Raw genomic sequence first — 18714 nt, forward strand, 5'->3', positions numbered from 1 at the left:
TCAATCAACCCTGTGTCTGTACTCACTGAGACTCTCCACTGGAAAGAGACTGAGCATGTGCGATGTGTCCTTTTATATGGGTTGGTGTAATGCCCTCCTGTGGTAGTGTCACCTCTGTGTGTATCGTGACTGCCCATTGGTCGTGTCCTATCTTACTGACCTATTGGTTGGCTGTCTGTGTGTCATGTCTCTGGTGCTCCCTCTAGTGTCTAGCTAGGTGTAGTGTATGTACATTAACCCTTTGTGGACTTACAGTGATGTATATCACCACATTGGGGAAGTCTGTAATATGGTGGAAGGCAGGAGTGATTAAACATCAACAGCCATAAAAGAATAATCAGCCTTGGGGTTGGGGGGGGGGTGGGGGGGCGTCAATATAAAATAATCGCCAGGAATTTGGGAGGAACGTCTTCACCCGGAGAGTGGGGGAATGTGGGACTCGCTCCCACAGGGGGTGGCCGAGGTGAGTGGTAGAGATGGGATTTAGGGGCAAGGTGGTGAAGGAATAGGATAGGATGGTGCAATGAGATGAAGTCAGGTGGGAGGAGATTTGCATGTTTCTGAGCATAAGGCATTTGGGCTGGCTTCCTCAGAGCAGAGTGGGCTGAAGAGGGGCCTGATTGAGATGTGGAAAGTTATGGGGGGTGGATAGGATATAGCTGTTCCCCTTAGCTGAAGGGTCAGTTTTTAAAAATATAAATTTAGAGTAGCCAATTATTTATTTCCAATTTAGGGCAATTCAGCGCGGCCAATCCACCTGCATTCTCCCCGTGCACCTCTAACCTGCACATCTTTGGGTTGTGGGAGTGAGACCCACACAGACACGGGGAGAATGTGCAAACTCCACACGGACAGTGACCCGGGGCCGGGATCGAACCTGGGACCTTGGTGCCGTGAGGCAGCAGTGCTAACCACTGCGCCAGCCCCCCCCCCCCCCCCTGAAGGGTCAATAATGAGGGACTCTCTTCACAGGTCCTGCCTGACCTGCTGAGCACTAATTTCAATGCTTGCCGTATCTCTCGCCTTCAGGGGAGGTAGGTTTCATAGAATTTATAGTGCAGATGGAGACCATTCGGCCGAACGAGTCTACACCCTACCTATCCCCACACCTCCACCCTATCCCCGTAACCCCACCTAACCTTCTTTGGACACTAAGGCGCAATTGAGCATGGCCGATCCACCTAACCTGCACATCTTTGGATTGTGGGAGGAAACCGGAGCACCCGGAGGAAACCCACGCACACACAGGGAGAACATGCAGACTCCGCACAGACAGTGACCCAAGCCGGGAATCGAACCCGGGACCCTGGAGCTGTGAAGCCACAGTGCTACCCACTGTGCTACCGTGCTGAATGAGATGTTTCAAAACTGGAAGTTGGCAAATGAACAATAAGAAGTCAGTGTTCTATGGTAAATCAGTTTATTGAATCGCATCTCTGAATAAACTCTGAAACCAGATAAAGATGTCCGACTGTTAAATGATACAGGCCATTTTCACTACTGAAGATCAACTCAGGGTCTTATCGCAAGTTACCCTGCAGTGCTTCGAATACAGTACTCGGTCACATGAACTCAAATCCACTTGAGTAAGCAAGGAGTTTAAAGAATCTGAAATATTCCCCACAGATTCACCAAGAAAGTCCAGCCTTTGAAAAACTGCGTGGAACCGGAATTGGTAGCTACCGTTTTGAATAGCTTTCATTTGAAAAACAAATATCAATCCCTAATTGGGGGGTGGAATTAGGTTTGTGATGCCCTTCAAGATGGTGGGGTGGGTGGGTGGTGGGGAGGGGTGAAGACCCTCAGGGTCCCGGAGATCTAAATCCCCGGAGACTCCAGGGGCAATCCCGGAGCATGCTGGAATCTGAAACAGAAAATACTGGACAATCTCAGCTGGGTCTCCAGGCTCTCGAAACGTTAGCTTCCTTTCTCTCCACAGACGCTGTCAGACCCCCCCCCCCCCCCCCCCCCCCCGGGATTCTGCAGCGTTTTCTGTTTTTGGTCTACTGCAGACCAGATGGGCTGAATGGCTTCGTTTGCTCCAGAATTCTATGAAAACTCCGATTCGAGGATTGTAGGATCACAGGGAATGTAAGAGGTCTAACTCGGAGAGGAGCCGCCATCCTGAATACCGTCAGTTGCGTTCAACGTTAGCTTCCAGTTCTAACCAGAGATAGTGCAAAGGGAGTTAAAAGGAGGGCCACGTCTGGCCTGGTCCCAGGACCAGAGATAACCTGTACCATTATCGTGAAGGGCGGAGAGGTGTGTTTTTAAAAAAAAGAAAGCGGGGCCCCTGATGACATGTTGGGAGGTTCCACAAATTTCCCCACTCTCATTAACAGGGAAGCGTGGCTCAATACAGCCGCTCTGCGGCAATGAAGAGGCAGGTCCCCGGAGGAGACTGTCACCAACCACCAGGGGTATCCCATCATTCCACCGGGTATCCCATCATCCGGCCAAGTGCTAGATACAAAAGATACGGTGGGTTTTCTGTCCCAGTAATAAATAATTAGAAGCTGTGAGGTGTGAAGGTAGCCCGAGCTTGGGTTCCATCCTCCACCTTTGGGCAGAGACAGAGTTTCTCAAAAGGTGCGACAATCTCTTTCGATCAGATTCTCCCCCCCCCCTTCCTGGCTATAACAATGTTTGGTAATATTACTTACAGCTTAATAAACGTAACTATTTAAAATATATATTAATACATATAAAATAAGAATTTGGCATTAAGTTAAAATCCCACGATGCAATGTTTGCTCCCGCACAGGGCCAGGTTCCCACCGTAACCCCCAAGAGGATGCAACAAGGGCTGGTACAGGAGCTGGTTCCCGGACACAGCCAGCTCACAAACCGGACAACTCTCTGGCACTCAGGAACCAGGGTTGCCAACTGCGTTCAACTGTATTCCTGGAGCTTCCGGCACATGACTTGCCCGCCCCCCCCCCCCCCCCCCCACCCGCCACGCGCTCCAGCCATTCTTCGGCCAACACGTCCGTCCTGGTGACGTCCGGCCTTCCTCCGCCAATCAGAAAGCAAACAGACTCATCACCCAAGTGGAAGATCCTTGACTGTCACCCAAGCTGCCTTTTCCCTCACTCCCACCCCTTCAATTTTCAGCATATTCACATCTGTGAAAGCGTAATGGTCAAACAGAATTTTTAAAACCATCTTTTTTAATGTCCCGGTGATTTCTTATTCTCCACGCGCCGCACACCACAGAGTCCAGCAGGTTGACCGTCGGAAGCCCGCACCGTTTTAAATCGTCGAAATGGGGGGGGGGTCGAAGGTTGGCAGGAGGCGGAATCTGTTCCTGATCACAGCTGAGTAACTCCCGTTGCCACAGTTGGGGTGGAATTAGGTTTGTGATGCCCTTCACGGCCAAATAGTCCACTGGCGCCCCCCCCCCCCCCCCCGAGCCCGAGAGCGGCACCCCGGTTTCTAGTGGAGATAGGGGGTTCCCCATTTGCTTAAAAGGTTTCTCTCCTTGCCCGGGCAGCTTGTCATCCTTAGCAAAGTTAAGATTCTTCGAAACAATATTAATTTAATGCAATATATTACTGATACTTTAAACACAAAACAGCAATAAAGATGTATAAACTGCTTGTAATTATTTAAGAACATGTGGTAATTTGTTGGAATGTAGCTGATCAGGGGAGGGATTGTCATTGGGTGGAGTTGAGGAATAATTTAAAACAAAAACAAAAAAAAGTTGGAATTCGGGAATGTGCTGTTCAGTTGAAGGGTCGGTCTTTAATATCCGTACTTTGGATTCTTCTGGATTAGAGATTTTGCCACCTCGGGTCTCGAGGGAGGGACGGACCAAGTGGCTTCTTGGAGTACAGTTAATGAGGTGAAGTGGCGCTGGGCTCAATCTTGTATAAACCCTTTTTTGGCCATTTACTGCCAAGCAATTGTCTGGCCTAGTCAGCTGCCAGACTTCGGAATGCTCCATCTTACTTAGCAACAAGCACGTCCGCCTACCGAACAGCTTTGTGATCGCAAAGGCCCAGCTCTCGAACAGACCCCCAAAAACCCACTGCCTGAATTTGATTAACCTCCTGCCCAAGGGTATAAACGAAAGAGGTATTCTCTATCCTTCAACTCAACAGTTACATTCTTATCATTCTTCAAATCTCTGCCAGCGTTAAATCCCAATTGCAATCCGGATTAACGGTTTTTTGATCAGAAAGGAAGGGCAGGGTGGGTGAGGAGTAGGATGTTTTGCAGACAATCTCGCAGGCCCAATTTCTCCCCTTCCTCCCTCCCAGAGGTCTTCCAAAACTGCACAGCAAATAGCTTGACCCAACCATCAACTAAGAGGTTAAATGACATTCCCATGTATAGGTAACAAGCCCAAAAAAGCCCCCTCCCCTCCAAACCCAGCCCCCCAGGATGAAATTCAACAGGTCCATTGGACTTTGAGTGAAATGTGTTCCATTATAACCAACACCTCGAAGCAAACAGAAGGATCTCGATTTGGCAATCTTGCTTGAAGTTACCCTGTCTCTCTCGTCAACACAGGAAGTTTGAATACGGGAATACAGAAAACGGGGCAACTATTTTGGAAGCTCTTCAAGAAACGGAGGACTCTATCTTGGCGTACTAGCTAATCATTGACGTACGAGTCGCAGTGCAACGTCACTCTCTTCAGATGACCTCGGCTAGAGTTTAGCCTGGCGTGGGTTCAAGGCCCACTTCGCGACTCGATAGCCATGCAAGGTGAGTCCGTGAAACAGTTGAACAGGTTGTTAATCAACCTGAAAATCCTTCTGACACTCGCGCCATTCTCCAAGGCAGAAATGACCGTGAAGAGCAGCATGGTAGCACAAGTGGCTAGCACTGTGGCTTCACAGCTGCAGGGTCCCAGGTTCGACTCCCCGCTGGGTCACTGACTGTGCGGAGTCTGCACGTTCTCCCCGTGTGTGCGTGGGTTTCCTCCGGGTGCTCCGGTTTCCTCCCACAGTCCAAAGACGTGCAGGTTAGGTGGATTGGCCATGATAAATTGCCCTTAGTGACCAAATATTTTAGGAGGGGTTATTGGGATAGGGTGGAAGTGAGGGCTTAAGTGGGTCGGTGCAGACTCGATGGGCCGAATGGCCTCCTTCTGCACTGTATGTTCTAAGAGATGCAAACAAAAGTAGCTGGGTTTCAGCCGGCCCTGGCAATAGATTTGAATGACTGCGGTTGAAGGTGAAGCCAAGTGGAGTCTCTCACACTAAGGGCTGTGAAAACACAGTTAGCAGCGGGCCAGAAGGAAACAAGACAATGGGAGATGTTTATAAAAAGGAGATAAGTTATTTAGGTGAGGAATATAATAAATGGGCAACGAATTTGGGTTAGATAAATGATGAACTGTCATGGATACCACAACAGCTTAGGATCTTTGGAGTTAATGGCCTTCTAGGATCACGCGTTACAGCTCAAGAAGAGGCCATTAGGCCCACTCAATCCCTGCCTGTCCTCCGAAAAGCTATGTGCTTCATCTCATGCCCATGGCCATTGAAAATGGTTCCTTGCAAGTATTGATCCAATTCCCTTCGAAAAGTACCAGCAGATTCATCCCTGTCGTCCACTGGCCCGACAGCCCAACGCCCCATGACCAAAGAGAGAAATTGGGCCACATCTCCCATCGTTCTTGATGAGCGCCCACACCTTCCTTGAGGTGCACCAATACCTCAGCAACGGCCAACAAACTCAATTCACCTAACCTGGTCTGAAGCATCGGCGACGGTGAGGAATGGCTAAGTGTGGATAACTAGAGGGTACAGGTCAAAGGCGATTGGCAAAATAATCGGAGGCAACACGTGGAAAATCCTTTTCATGCAAGGAGCGGTCAGGCCCGGAAAGGGTGGTGGATACAGACTCAATAGCGGCCGACAAAAAGGGGATTGGATAAATACTGTAAAATTAAATGAAGGTGGGGAAAGAGTGGAGGGGAGTAGGACCAACTGGACTGCTCTTCAAAAGAGCCAGTATGGACTAGATGGATCAAATGGTCTCTTCCTCAGCTTTAAGAGTGTCTTCAGAGCCTAAATTGCTTCCAAATTGGCTGCAGATCTATTGATCATAGCTCCCTGGTTTGGCATTAACAGTAGCTAAACCATATTACAGTCAACTTACTGATAAACTGGTGGTTGTGTGTTGTGAAGCCGGGTGTTCACTAATCAGAGATCAGTCTCTTTAAACAGACCACTGATTCCTGTAACTGGAAACCAACACGCGAACGTTAAGATGGGGCCACAGCCTGTGTTTGCCAAGAGGCAGATTGTGGCTTTATCGTGGTAACCATGACGACTGGCCTTATTGCTCCCATTTTCATTAATACTCAAGTGAAAAACTGTCACATTTTCTTTCCCCACTTAATAATTTAAATGTTAAGCTCTGCATTGCAGGGTAAAGCCCAACATTATCGAGGAGAGGGATCAATAACACAAATTTAATGGGGTTTTGGGAAGGATGACAAGAGATTAATCTAATCAAGGCCTTTAGACGCCAACCCTGGAGAGCAAAATTCAGAGCTGAAGAGGTCTAGGCCAGAATTTTACTCTAAACATCCCCCCCCCCCCAACCCCTCTTCAGCAGGTTCTCAGGCAGGGGGTGTAGAGTACAACTGAATGGATGTGATTCCCTCCAGGAACCCGACCGTGCCCCATTGGGCGGCACGGTAGCACAGTGGTTAGCACTGTTGCTTCACAGCGTCAGGGACTCGGGTTCGATTCCCGGCTTGGGTCACTGTCTGTGCGGAGTCTGCACCTTAAGACCATAAGACATAGGAGCGGAAGGCCATTCGGCCCATCGAGTCCACTCCACCATTCAATCATGGCTGACCTTCTCCCCGGGTCTGCGTGGGTTTCCTCCGGGTGCTCCGGTTTTCTCCCACAAGTCTCAAAAGACGAGCTGTTAGGTAATTTCGACATTCTGAATTCTCCCTCTGTGTACCCGAGCGGGCACCGGAATGTGGCGACTAGGGGCTTTTCACAGTAACTTCATTGCAGTGTTAATGTAAGCCTACTGGTGACACGAACAAAGATTGTTAAAGCCCTAAAATGGCCACTTAAGGGTCTTTTCCCTCCCAGCCTCAATTTTTAGGGTGGTGAGTGGGTGATAGATTGGGGTGGGGGACGATGACAAAGTTCGATATTTTGGATGGGGAAGGGGAGGGGTTAGGGGCACGTCCATCAGAAACCCCGTTCTGATTGAGATGGATGGTCACGCATTGAAGTGCCACCTTCTGCCAATCAGGGCTCGTTAGACTGTAAAATGTCATCGGGCCTACTAGAGTCGGCTTGCCTTCCCCAACAACTCATCAGATGGTGGGAGCTGAATCTGGCCTAAACTCGTGCAGTGCAGTCACCCGGCATCCACTTCTTTGCATGCAAGAGATTTTGGTTCTTGTTTTCAAATCTCTCCCTGGCCCCCGTCCCTCCAACCACCCTCACCAACCCCACAACCCTCCACATTCCCTGCGCTGCCCCAACTCTGACCTCTTGAGCACCCCCGATTTTAATTGCTCCTCCATTGGCGGGGGGGGGGGGGGGGGAATTCATCAGCGAAGACGACGAGGGTGGAAAATGCTGCATTTAGAGGTAAAATGGGGGCAATCAGTCTTCAGCAACTCTGTGACTATCGGGATCAGCTAAACCTCAGCACACTCCCACCCAAGACACTCCTCGCAACGAAGACCTACATGTGGCAACGCCGTGAGGATCAGATCAAGAAGGAATTGTCAAAAATACTACCCCAGCCTTCTGCCAAAAGTGCAAAAATCAAATGAAATTATTAATTCACCACAGATGGGCAATTATTGGACTGGTGTGTTAAACTCAAGGGAGGTTCCTTTAAGGGAATTTCCTGAACAGTAAACACCATGCCCGTTTCAACTTGCTTCGGGATATTCCTCCGCCAGACCCTCGGGCAAATTTAGGGTTCAGGGTTGAGGGTCAACGGCATTTCATACCCTCGGGAATATAATGCCAGGGCTAGACTTGTGCATTTAGCAATGGGACAGCTCACACTCCCTCGTGGCCTTAATCCAGGCCGGCAGGGTGACATGGATACTGGTTTGAGGAAGGCCATTGGGCCCGATCCTAGCCTATTCCACCAGAGCGGGCTGCACTCTCCTCACAGGTAGGGTCCTGCGAAAGATTTTGAGACGGGAACCGTTTAGCACAGTACAAGACAAATAAAATCGGTTAACTGTCTATTACAAAATAAGTATATCATTTGGCATATTTTTTTCAAGTAATCTGTGTAACGAAACAGCTGCCAGCCAGCATACCAACTAATGCACCCCTTTAAATCGTTACCAATGCGATTGTGGGTAGAGACGCTCCATACCTGAACACGGGGAGTAAAGGGCAGTGTTGGCATCGAGCATTTGACACCCCCCCCCCAACTCAATACCGTGGGGGACTGAATTTTCCAAAACCTTGATTGTCGAATGACTTCCTAGAATGAAGTTATTCTTTACGGAATTGGCCGATCGCTCAGTCTGCCACCTGGAGGGACACGACCCCCCCCCCTCCCCTTACGCAATCTCTCAGTTTGAGGGTTTAATGGCGACCCACCCACTGGAGCGCTGAGGCAGTGACTGCGGGTGCCGAGGAAGAGTCAAGTTTGGATCTGCCGGGGAAAATCACACGTTGGCCACCCATGGCCAGGGCTGCTGAGAGATCTGCTGAGTGGGCCTAAGGTGGGGTCCACCAGGGCAGCACGGCGGTTAGCACTGCTGCCTCACGGCGCCGAGGTCCCGCGTTCTGGGTCACTGTCCGTGTGGAGTTTGCACATTCTCCCCGTGTTTGCGTGGGTCTCGTCCCCACAACCCAAAGATGTGCAGGGTAGGTGGATTGGCCACGCTAAATTGCCCCGTAATTGGAAAAAATAAATTGGGTTCTCTAAATATATTGAAAAAAAGATGGGGTCCACCATCCACAGGCAGTGTTTGGGTAGAATGGGCACGGGCGTGGCCTACTCCCTTAGGTTTCAGGACAAACAGCAGGCACGAAGATGGCAATTTCCCACGACGGGAGCCATGGAACTTTGTTTTTGTAAAGCGTTTTCTCTCTCTCGGTCTAACCCAACCCAGAAAGAAGCAAACGCTCAACTCAGGTTACCTCTAAAAGGAGGATCCTAATCTGAGACAAACACCAATAGGAGCCTAAATGGTTTTAGATCTGGTTCGGAACTATTCCAGTTCAAGAATGCCGTGAGGTAGAGGAAAGCCTTTTCAAGGCCTGTAGCCAAAACCCGAGATACTCAGATGTTTGAAGTGGGCGTGGGGTTGGGCGCGTGAGAAGGAGGGGGATTGGTTAGCTCTTTCCAAAGTCCACTTTCCATCAGTGAGCAGCACATCCAGGAAATCATTAGCCTGCCGCCTGTCAATAGCGGCCAGCGCACCAATTTCTAAACAATCCACTCATTGCTTCCCATCGATGTCGTAAAGTCTTGGGGGAACATTCTCCAGTGTCTGGGGTTTAATTGTACAGCGTGTGAGAGATCTGGCGCAATAGATTCCTATTCTGTGGGCGGGTTTTTAGTGAGATAATCATTTCAAAAAGCCTTAGTAAATATATTCTTTACCAAAATACCTCTTAACTACAAGACTTTGAATATACAGTGTTTCTAGCCTATCTTAAGACTAAAGATTACGTGACGTGCCACATCCTTGGCTTGAGCGTCATGGCTGTAGTTACCTTCGTAATTAGGCCCCTGCTGTGTTTGGCCGTCATTTACCACCTCGCGTCTCCACCTGCTCCTTGGCCAGCCTGAACGGTGCAGCCCTGAAGGAGTGGGGCCTGCAATTTTTCCAGATCGTTCTAGAGTGCCTCGCAATCCCGGAGGGCTGCCGCGCACCCTCTTTCAAGAAGGCCAATCTGGAGCCAGGCGCAGCTTAACCGCACACTGGCCAACGCGTACACAATAACCGTCAAGAAAAAGGCCCAAAGGCCTACGGATTTGGTGACGGTCACAACACCCTCTCCTCTCTCTCTGCTTCCCTCCTGTTCCTTTGCGACTTAGGAAAGCACCGGCCTAACGAAAAAGGCTCCGCTCGCCACGACTCAGGTGCATTGTAAGCGAAGCAGACTTCAAATGTGACAACGCGGGGTTGAGTTTGGTATCATTAAAAAAAAAAGGGTAAAATACTTGTGAGGAATGGAACATTTAAAAACAAATAAGAAAATCAGCTCCAACCCTTTGAATTTGTAATGTCTCAAGACTCCCATTTGGAGTATGTTCATTTTTGGAATGAGAGGGTCGGAGGGGGGAGGGTTGGTGATGGTAAAGGGAGCAATTCCTTACGTTTTAGTGTTTGAATTCTCTCTCGTGAACTGCTCTAACCGGTGTTTGGGATGGGATTTGCTGCCAGGGTTAATAAAAGTGTGTCTGAGGGGTCCCCAGGCCTGACCGTGTTCACATTTAAATGCAGGGCGTTCATTCTTTGTGGTATTCGCGTGCGAGACAAACTGTACTCGGGGCTTTTTTCAGTCCAAGTCCATCTCGACACGCAAACCGTGGCTTTCACCTAACTTCCCAATGTAAGTACAAAGTCTTAATCAGATAAAAGAACGGACCAAGGGCCCCTGTCTTGATCGCCACCTTCCAATGGCACTTCTCAAACGAAAAATACAAACGTTTCTTAGTGGTTACATGTTCAGTCCGAAGAGTCTTTTTTTAAAATATCTTGTCGCTTCCTTAAAGCTGGATTTCAAATGTTTTCTGTAGGTCGGTGGAAAACGGGTTGGTTGGTAAGGCCCCGATTCGCTGCTGGGACTTAGACTCGAGTGCGGCCCACTGTGCCTCGAACTGATCGGCCTCCTGCGCCATCTGCAACTGCGCGGGATCGGGTGGCCAAGCTCCCCGCCCGATGATGGCCCCCGATTGGCTGGAGGCCGCTGACCCGTTGAGCTGCCGCATGGGCCTGGGGTGGTGGCCGGTGGTGGGGGCCGGAGACGAGGCCAGGCCAAAGGCCGGGGGAAAGGAGGCAGCTTTGCTGGCGGCCGCCTGGTGGGCGGCGAGCGAGGCTTGCTGGGTGCCCACGGCACTACCGAAGGCGTTGGCCACCATCTGCGAGGGCGTGATCCCCAGCGCCGGCATGCTGGAGGCAGGGTAGGGCATCCCGTTTGTCAGGCCGGGGGCGTAGGCGGCCATGGTGGGCACAAAGGGGGGCTGCATGGAGGGAGGCCCAAACAGGCCGACCGGGGCAGTGGCTGCGTCGAACGCCATCGGGAAGATCGGCATTCCTGTCGGCATGGAGATAGTGGTGGGCGCCAGGGGCTGTTGCTGAGCTCGAGCTGCCTTCGCCACTTCCTGCAGCCAGCGTTCCGCCTCGGATGGAGTTCGCCGGTGGCTGGGTTGAAACACCGAGCTGGCCGTGGCGGTGGTGGTTATGGCAGTGGTAACATCTCCCCATCCTCCGTTTCCTAGCACAAAGGGAAAGAAGGTTACAACTCATGTAGCAAGCTCGAGTATCAGAACGCGCCGCTCGAGATGCCTCCTGCTCCCAGATTCCAACCCCACCCCGCTGTCAACACCATGATTGTAAAATTCTCATTCAAATCGTCCCCTGGCCTCTCCCCTCCCTGTCTCTGTAATCTCCTCCTGCCCCATCCTACATTCCTCCAACACTGGGCTCCTGAACATTCCCGGGTTTTAACTGCTCCCCCAGTACATCTTCCCCAGTGCTTCGATATTCAGATTGGAACGTAAAGACCAGGACTGTGCACAGTATTCGGAGTGATATCAAACCAGGATTCCAAACAACTGCAAAGTCAGGAAACATTTCCATCATTACCAGACGTTGACTGACCTCAACAAAAGGGCCAGCGTTCAAATCCGCAAATTATGTCGAATTTTACAGCACAGAATCAGGCCATTCGGCCCAACTCGTCTCTACTGGTGTTTATGCTCCACACCAATCTCCTACAATCTACTTAATCTTCGACCACAAGGCATAGGAGCAGGAGTAGGTCATTCGGCCCATCAAGTCTGCCCATCTGTCAATCATACTCCCTCCCTTCTGCGTCAACGCACTCCTCAGTGAAGACCCCTTACCCTGAGGTACATGGGATGGTAGTGTTGGGGCCGTCATGGTGATCGAGCCGGTGGCCAGCGTGGCGTAGAATGGATCGGAGGAGGATTTGTTCGAAGCTGTGTCTATCTGGGCGCAGAGGATGTTGATGTTGTCTGGCTCATTGGTGGGTGACGAGTCAAACTCGGGAACTGGCGGAGAGGACAAACCAAAAACAATTTAGAAACAATCTAGAAACAATCTAAAACAATCCAGAAACAATCTAGAAACAATCCAGATACAATCGAGAAACAATCCAGATACAATCTAGAAACAATCCAGATACAATCTAGAAACAATCCAGATACAATCTAGGAACAATCCAGATACAATCGAGAAACAATCCAGATACAATCTAGAAACAATCCAGATACAATCTAGGAACAATCCAGATACAATTGAGAAACAATCCAGATACAATCTAGAAACAATCCAGATACAATCTAGAAACAGTCTAGAAATAGTCCAGATACAATCTAGAAACAATCCAGATGCAATCTAGAAACAAGCCAGATACAATCTAGAAGCAATCTAGAAACAATCCAGATACAATCTAGAAACAATCCAGATACAATCTAGAACCAATCCAGATACAATCCACACACAATCTAGAAACAATCCAGATGCAATCTAGAAACAATCCAGATACAATCTAGAAGCAATCTAGAAACAATCCCGATACAATCTAGAAACAATTCACACACAATCTAGAAACAATCCAGATACAATCTAGAAGCAATCTAGAAACAATCCCGATATAATCTAGAAACAATCCACACACAATCTAGAAACAATCCACACACAATCTAGAAACAATCCAGATACAATCTAGGTTCAATCCAGAAACAATCTAGAAACAATGTAGACTTCAACCCAACTCGGAGTCGCGTGTGCCCAGCCGTTACCAAATATAAGATCAGATCGAAGAACTTCCACTGATTACGCTGAACCACCCAGGATTTTCGATGGACGTCATGAAAGGCAGACAAAAGTTCCAATCTTCCCTGAATCCACCTGAATCCTGATTCCCTGAATTCAGGCAAAGAGCAAATTAAGCTTCAGTTATGCGTCTATCAGACAGACGGCACCTCTGACAATGCAGCACTCCCTCAGTACTGATGATGGGACCAGCCTCGGTACTCAAGTCTCTGAAGTGGCACTTGATCCCATAATCTTGAGTCAGAGACAACTGTGTTACCCAGTGGACCAGAGCTGAAACCTACCCTAGATACAATGCAGTCTCGAGAGTCAGAAAGTCGTGGGTTCAAGTCCCATTTGAGCACAGAACCTTGGCTGGCCCACCCCAGCGCGGTTACTGAGGGGAATGCTGCAATGTTTTCAGGCGAGTTGCTAAACTGAGGCTCTATCTCAGGGGGATGTTAGAGATTCCACAAAACTATTTTGCGGATGTGCAGAAAAAAACATTCCACATCCAGGGCAACACTTATCACTCAATCAACATCAGTAAAATAGATCAACCTATCCGGTCGTCGGCACGTGGCTAACTGCGGGATCTTGCTGTGCACAAATTGACGGCCACTTTTCCTACATTACAGCAGTGACCAGGCTTCAAAAATACTTCATTGGAGGGGCAGCGCGGCGGGACAGTGCTTAGCACTGCTGCCTCACGGCGCCGAGGTCCCAGGTTCGATCCCGGCTCTGGGTCACTGTCCGTGTGGAGTTTGCACATTCTCCCCGTGTCTGCGTGGGTCTCATCCCCACAACCCAAAGATGTGCAGGGTAGGTGGATTGGCCACGCTAAATTGCCCCTTAATTGGAAAAAATGAATTGGGTACTCTAAATTTGTAAAAAAAAAGTATGGTGTTCTTTCCAGGGGGCAGTACAGACTCGGTGGGCCGAATGGCTGTCTCCTGCACTGTAAATTCTATGATTCTGTGAAAACGGTCGCCTCGGTAATAGTGGATCATCAAACCACCGAATAAAAACCCATCTGGTTCACTAATTACCCCTTTAGGGAAGGAAATCTGCCACCCTTACCCGGCCTGGCCTACACGTGACTCCAGACCGCACATCGATGTAGTTGACTCTTTACTGCCTCCTCTGAAATGGCCCCGAGCGAGACACTCGATTGAGGAGGATGGGCAGATGCTGGTGAGGTGAGCGATGCCTCCGCCCTGCGAGTGAACGGGACAATTGGAGGCCAGGGGATGAGGGGAGACTCACCTGGACTTTTGACCTGGAAGTCTGACGTTTTCCTCTGCAGGGTCGACGGCAGCTCGTTGAGCCGGAGAGAGAGCTGGCGCTTGAACGGCGAGTTCTTCTGACTGAGCGCCGGGAAGCCCCGGAAGGAGCCCTGCCTCACCAGCTGCTCCAGGGGCGCGTGCCTCCGCGGGATGGCGTGCTGGTAGCTCGGGTCATTCTTGTCCACCGGCGAGTCGGCCCCTTGCGGGGGGGAGCTGCTGGTGGGCGGAGGGGGTCCCGACCCCGCCGCGGGGCTTCCCGTCGCCATCGTCTCAGCTGTGCATGAAAACCAGACATTAGTAACAGGAAGAGTCCATTCGGCCCGTCGCTCTGGTCCCTCCCCTCAACCTCCCGTCACACCACACAGGATCGGGTGATAGTTGTGTCTGGAGATTACATCACTGGTGATCTCGAAAAGGGGAGGTCAATGACACGATGTACCAGATCCCGCTGGAATCAGAGCGGGACGCAGCCGGTAATTCCCGGGAACGGCTTCGCCCTGGCTTCCCGATGGCCATTGCACCTCGTCAGGTCGAACCAGAAGAACCCACATGACCGTTCTGAGGCCGGGTCCAATGGGCTCCCGGCAACTATCGACCTCCCCAGGGAGACCCCAGCCGGGTGTCCCTTAGCACTGCTCCACACTAACTTGGGCCAGGTGTAATGGCACCTGGGGGGGGGGGGGGGTTCCAGGCCATGGGAGACCCCTGGGTGGTAGAGAAAGGGCACGGTGGCACCCTGGCATCTGGGCACTGCTAGGTTGGCACTGCCACGATGCCTGTGTGGGCACTGCCAAGGGTCAGGGCCTGAGGAGAGCCATGCCCATGGGAGGAGAGATGGGGGGTATGAAGGTTGGGGTTATGAAGGCTGTGGGGGTGGGGGTGGTGGTGGTGGTGGTGGGGGGGGGGGGGGAAAAGAGTTGAAGGACGGGGGCCCTGAAAGAAGCGGCTAAGTGTGGTTAGATGACGGTGGGGAACTCGGTGACAGATCCAGGGAGAAACTCTCAGCCAAACCCGCCTGAAATGACACTTCGAGAAAGTCACAAAATCCAAAATGGTTCACCAACGTCCTTTAGGGAAGGAAATCTGTCATTCGTACCCAATCTGGGCTGTGTGGGGGACTGTGGCTGCCTTTAAACCACCCTCTGAGGGCTGTGGATGTTCAGCCTATGATTATAGCCAAGGCGGAAGTTGATGGGAGTTTTGCCATGTGGAGATAGGACAGAAAAGTGGACTCACGTGGAAGATCAGGCCAAACCCGAGGGGCCGAATGGCCTCCTCCAGTTCCTGTTGCTTTAAGTGACTGAGTTACATCAAACCTCGACTAGGCCTTGCAAGGAAGGGCCCACCAGCAATACTCACTGAGGTGGGATAATCACTATTTAACCAATGGTTTTGTGCTTGACTATTATCTGGGGCCAGGTGGACACCGTCTTGCTCAGCTGGGCGGACGGAACCCTGTGGTGGTGGCCAGGCATTTACACAATGCTTGTCTAAGTCATCGAGGGGCGCCAGGCTGAGGGAACAGCGTCTCCCGCATTGGCCTCCCTCCACTCTCACCTTTCTTCTTGTCCTGCAGCTGCTTCATCGTCTCCTCCCTCTCCGCCTGCTGGGAGGCCGTGGTGATCCGGAAGGAGCCCTCCCGCGTGAAGCTCGTTCTGCTGGCGTCGAAGGAAGCCGTCACCCCGCACTCCTTTTCCCGCTTCTGCTTCCTCTCCAGGCAGGCCGCAAACGCGCAGCCGACGGCGTGGCTCAGGCGTTCCCCCTGTAACGTGGCGCACAGGGCAGTCGTTAGACGGGTTCAGGTTGAGGTGTGCGGGGGGGCGGGGGGGGGGGGGGGGGCTGGCAGTGGAGGGGCCTCTGACGGAACGAAAGGGCACCAGACTTGATTGGTCATAATCCAGGAGGTCTCGTCACCCGACCTCCCATCTCCCCACCCCTGCCATTGGTCATCGAAGTCCCACAGCCAATTGGAAAGCAAGTTACCTGATGGGACGGTCAGAAATTGTCCCAAAACAGCCCATTTCCCCCTCCCCCACCTCCAATAATTTGTTTTCCTGTTTTTATAAATTTTGAGTACCCAATTAATTTTTTTCCAATTAAGGGGCAATTTAGCATGGCCAATCCACCTCGCCTGCACATCTTTGGGCTGTGGGGGTGAAACCCACGCAGACACGGGGAGAATGTGCAAACTCCACACGGACAGTGACCCAGAGCCGAGATCGAACCTGGGACCTCAGCGCCGTGAGACAGCAGTGCTAACCACTGCGCCATCGTGCCACCTCCCTCCAATATTTTTATAACTTCACAAGACAAAATGCATGAGGCAATATTAAGATTGCTGCCCAAAAACGTCATGGGGGTATGTTTTAAGGAGCACCTTGATGGGTGTGGAGGTGGGGGGGGGGGGGGGGGGGGGGGGGGGGGTAGGAGAGATTTCCAGAGCTTAGGGCCCGGCCAGCTGAAGGTTCGGCCTCCAGGGATGGAGCGATTAAACTCGGGGATGTCCGAGAGGGGGGAAATAGTGGACTGCAGAGATCTCGGAGGGTGGTAGGGTTGGAGGAGGTTAGAGAGAGAGCGGGAGGAGGGCAGGGCCAGAGGGATTTGAACATGAGGGAGAGGTTACATTCCCGGCGACATCCTTACCGAGTCTTTCAGTGCCATGAAGCAGTGGCAGATCCATCGCCTGGTGGTGCCATCGCGGCAAATGTAGGAAAACGCTTTGTCGTAGTTGCGATCAGGAGCACAGAATGAAACCTTCTCGATGGTCTGATCCACTATGAGGTCCTGAGGGATGAAGAGAAGCATGGAGGAGACCAGTTAAAGAAGGATGTGGAGGCTTCGGGGAGGGTGCAGAAAAGATTCCCGGGAATGGTCCCGGGGATGAAGAACTTCAATTGGGTGGAAGGACTGGAGACATTGGGGCTGTTTCCCTTGAAGAGAAAGTTTTTTTAATATACATTTAGAGTACCCAATTCAATTTTTCCCAATTAAGGGGCAATTTTACCGCGGCCAATCCACCTACCCTGCACATCTTTGGGTTGTGGGGGCGAAACCCACGCAAACACGGGGAGAATGTGCAAACTCCACACGGACAGTGACCCAGGGCCAGGATCGAACCCGGGACCTCGGCGCCGTGAGGCAGCAGCGCTAACCCACTGCGCCGCCGTGCCGGCCCCGAGCGGCGATTCGATGGAGGCGTTCAGAATCACAAGGGGGCTGGACAGGGTCGATAGGGAGAAACTGTCCGAACAGTTCCCTCAGAGGGCCAGCATGGAGACAAATGTGTCAAATGGCCTCCTTCTGTGCTGTAACCATTCTGTGATTCTATACAAAGTTGTTGATAAGATCTCAAGTGAGCCAACTAGCAGTTGGTTGCAGATCTTAACCGGGTGCTGGAATTAGCGGTTCGTCAGTATTGACCCCCCCCCCAACACACTCACACACACAAACTTACACACACCGCCACGACTTCCCCACACAGTTCAATGCGCTTACAGTAAGTGCTGAAAATAATCTGGAGGTGAGTCAGCTGACAAGTATTTCCGAACCGCACAGCTGGACAATGAATTGAGCTTTTACCGACATTTTGAATAGAAACCTTCGTAATTGGCTGATTAGTTTAACTCGAGAACGCTGGTCAAAAAGACCTCAATAGATCTTTTGAAGGCTTTGTTCCCGCCAACAGTCAAAGAAAAGTCCTTGTTTCAGCACTTTTTTTCTGCCTTTCTGCAGTCTACTGCGATTCTAAGAAACTCGAGTTTAGTTATTTATTTTTAAATTGCAATGTTTCAACAGTGGGACAAGTTGCAGCGAAGCCAATGACTTGTGCTGTTTCTGGAAGAGCAGATTTTCTCCAAAATTCTATTTATTTGGCTTACGAGGGTCCAGCAAACAGTCAACAATACCTTTATTCGGGGGGGGGGGGGGGGGGGGGTGAAGATGGGGAACGACTTTAGATACTTACAGGTGCGGCATTTTGTACGCAGACTGGTGCCGTCCTTCCCACGTCTCCCGCCGAAAGGGAGGCAGGACAGGGTAGTTTCTAAGGGAGAGGTGGGAGAGGGTAGAGTTTCAGACGTCTACAAGGAACTAATGAGAGCTGAGGATACGCAGACCGAGGACCTGAAGCTTAAGTGGGAGGAGGAGCTCAGGGGGGAGATGGAGGACGGTATTTGGGCAGAAGCCCTGAGCAGAGTAAACACGACTGCAAAATGCGCCAGGCTCAGCCTGATCCAGTTTAAGGTTGTGCACCGGGCCCACATGACGGTGGCCCGGATGAGCAGATTCTTCGGGCTGGAGGACAAGTGTGCCAGATGTGCCAGAGGGCCGGCTAATCATGTACACGTGTTCTGGTCGTGCCCTAAACTCAGGGATTCGCAGATGTCTTTGGGGTTTCGGAGGACCCGGGAGTCCAGGAAGAGAGAGAGAGGCCGATGTTCTGGCCTT

The 18714-nt window shown here is 51.1% G+C and overlaps 1 protein-coding gene across 4 annotated transcripts in view; it reads right to left on the bottom strand.

Annotated features, from left to right (window-relative positions):
* Window positions 1-1403: 1403 nt before the first annotated feature.
* Window positions 1404-18714, bottom strand: part of numbl (NUMB like endocytic adaptor protein) — a 283887-nt gene continuing 266576 nt past the window's right edge. For all 4 annotated transcript variants that reach the window (XM_072490024.1, XM_072490023.1, XM_072490026.1 and 1 more), the window contains 5 exons: window positions 16912-17052; window positions 15826-16030; window positions 14249-14542; window positions 12049-12216; window positions 1404-11417 (listed from right to left, as the gene is read on the bottom strand). In XM_072490024.1, the coding sequence (XP_072346125.1) occupies window positions 10690-11417; window positions 12049-12216; window positions 14249-14542; window positions 15826-16030; window positions 16912-17052 (1536 nt within the window). In that variant the 3' untranslated portion in view covers window positions 1404-10689. The remainder of the gene's footprint in view (window positions 11418-12048; window positions 12217-14248; window positions 14543-15825; window positions 16031-16911; window positions 17053-18714) is intronic.

This window comes from Scyliorhinus torazame, chromosome 25, assembly GCF_047496885.1.
Source record: "Scyliorhinus torazame isolate Kashiwa2021f chromosome 25, sScyTor2.1, whole genome shotgun sequence".
Taxonomy (NCBI): Eukaryota; Metazoa; Chordata; class Chondrichthyes; order Carcharhiniformes; family Scyliorhinidae; genus Scyliorhinus; species Scyliorhinus torazame.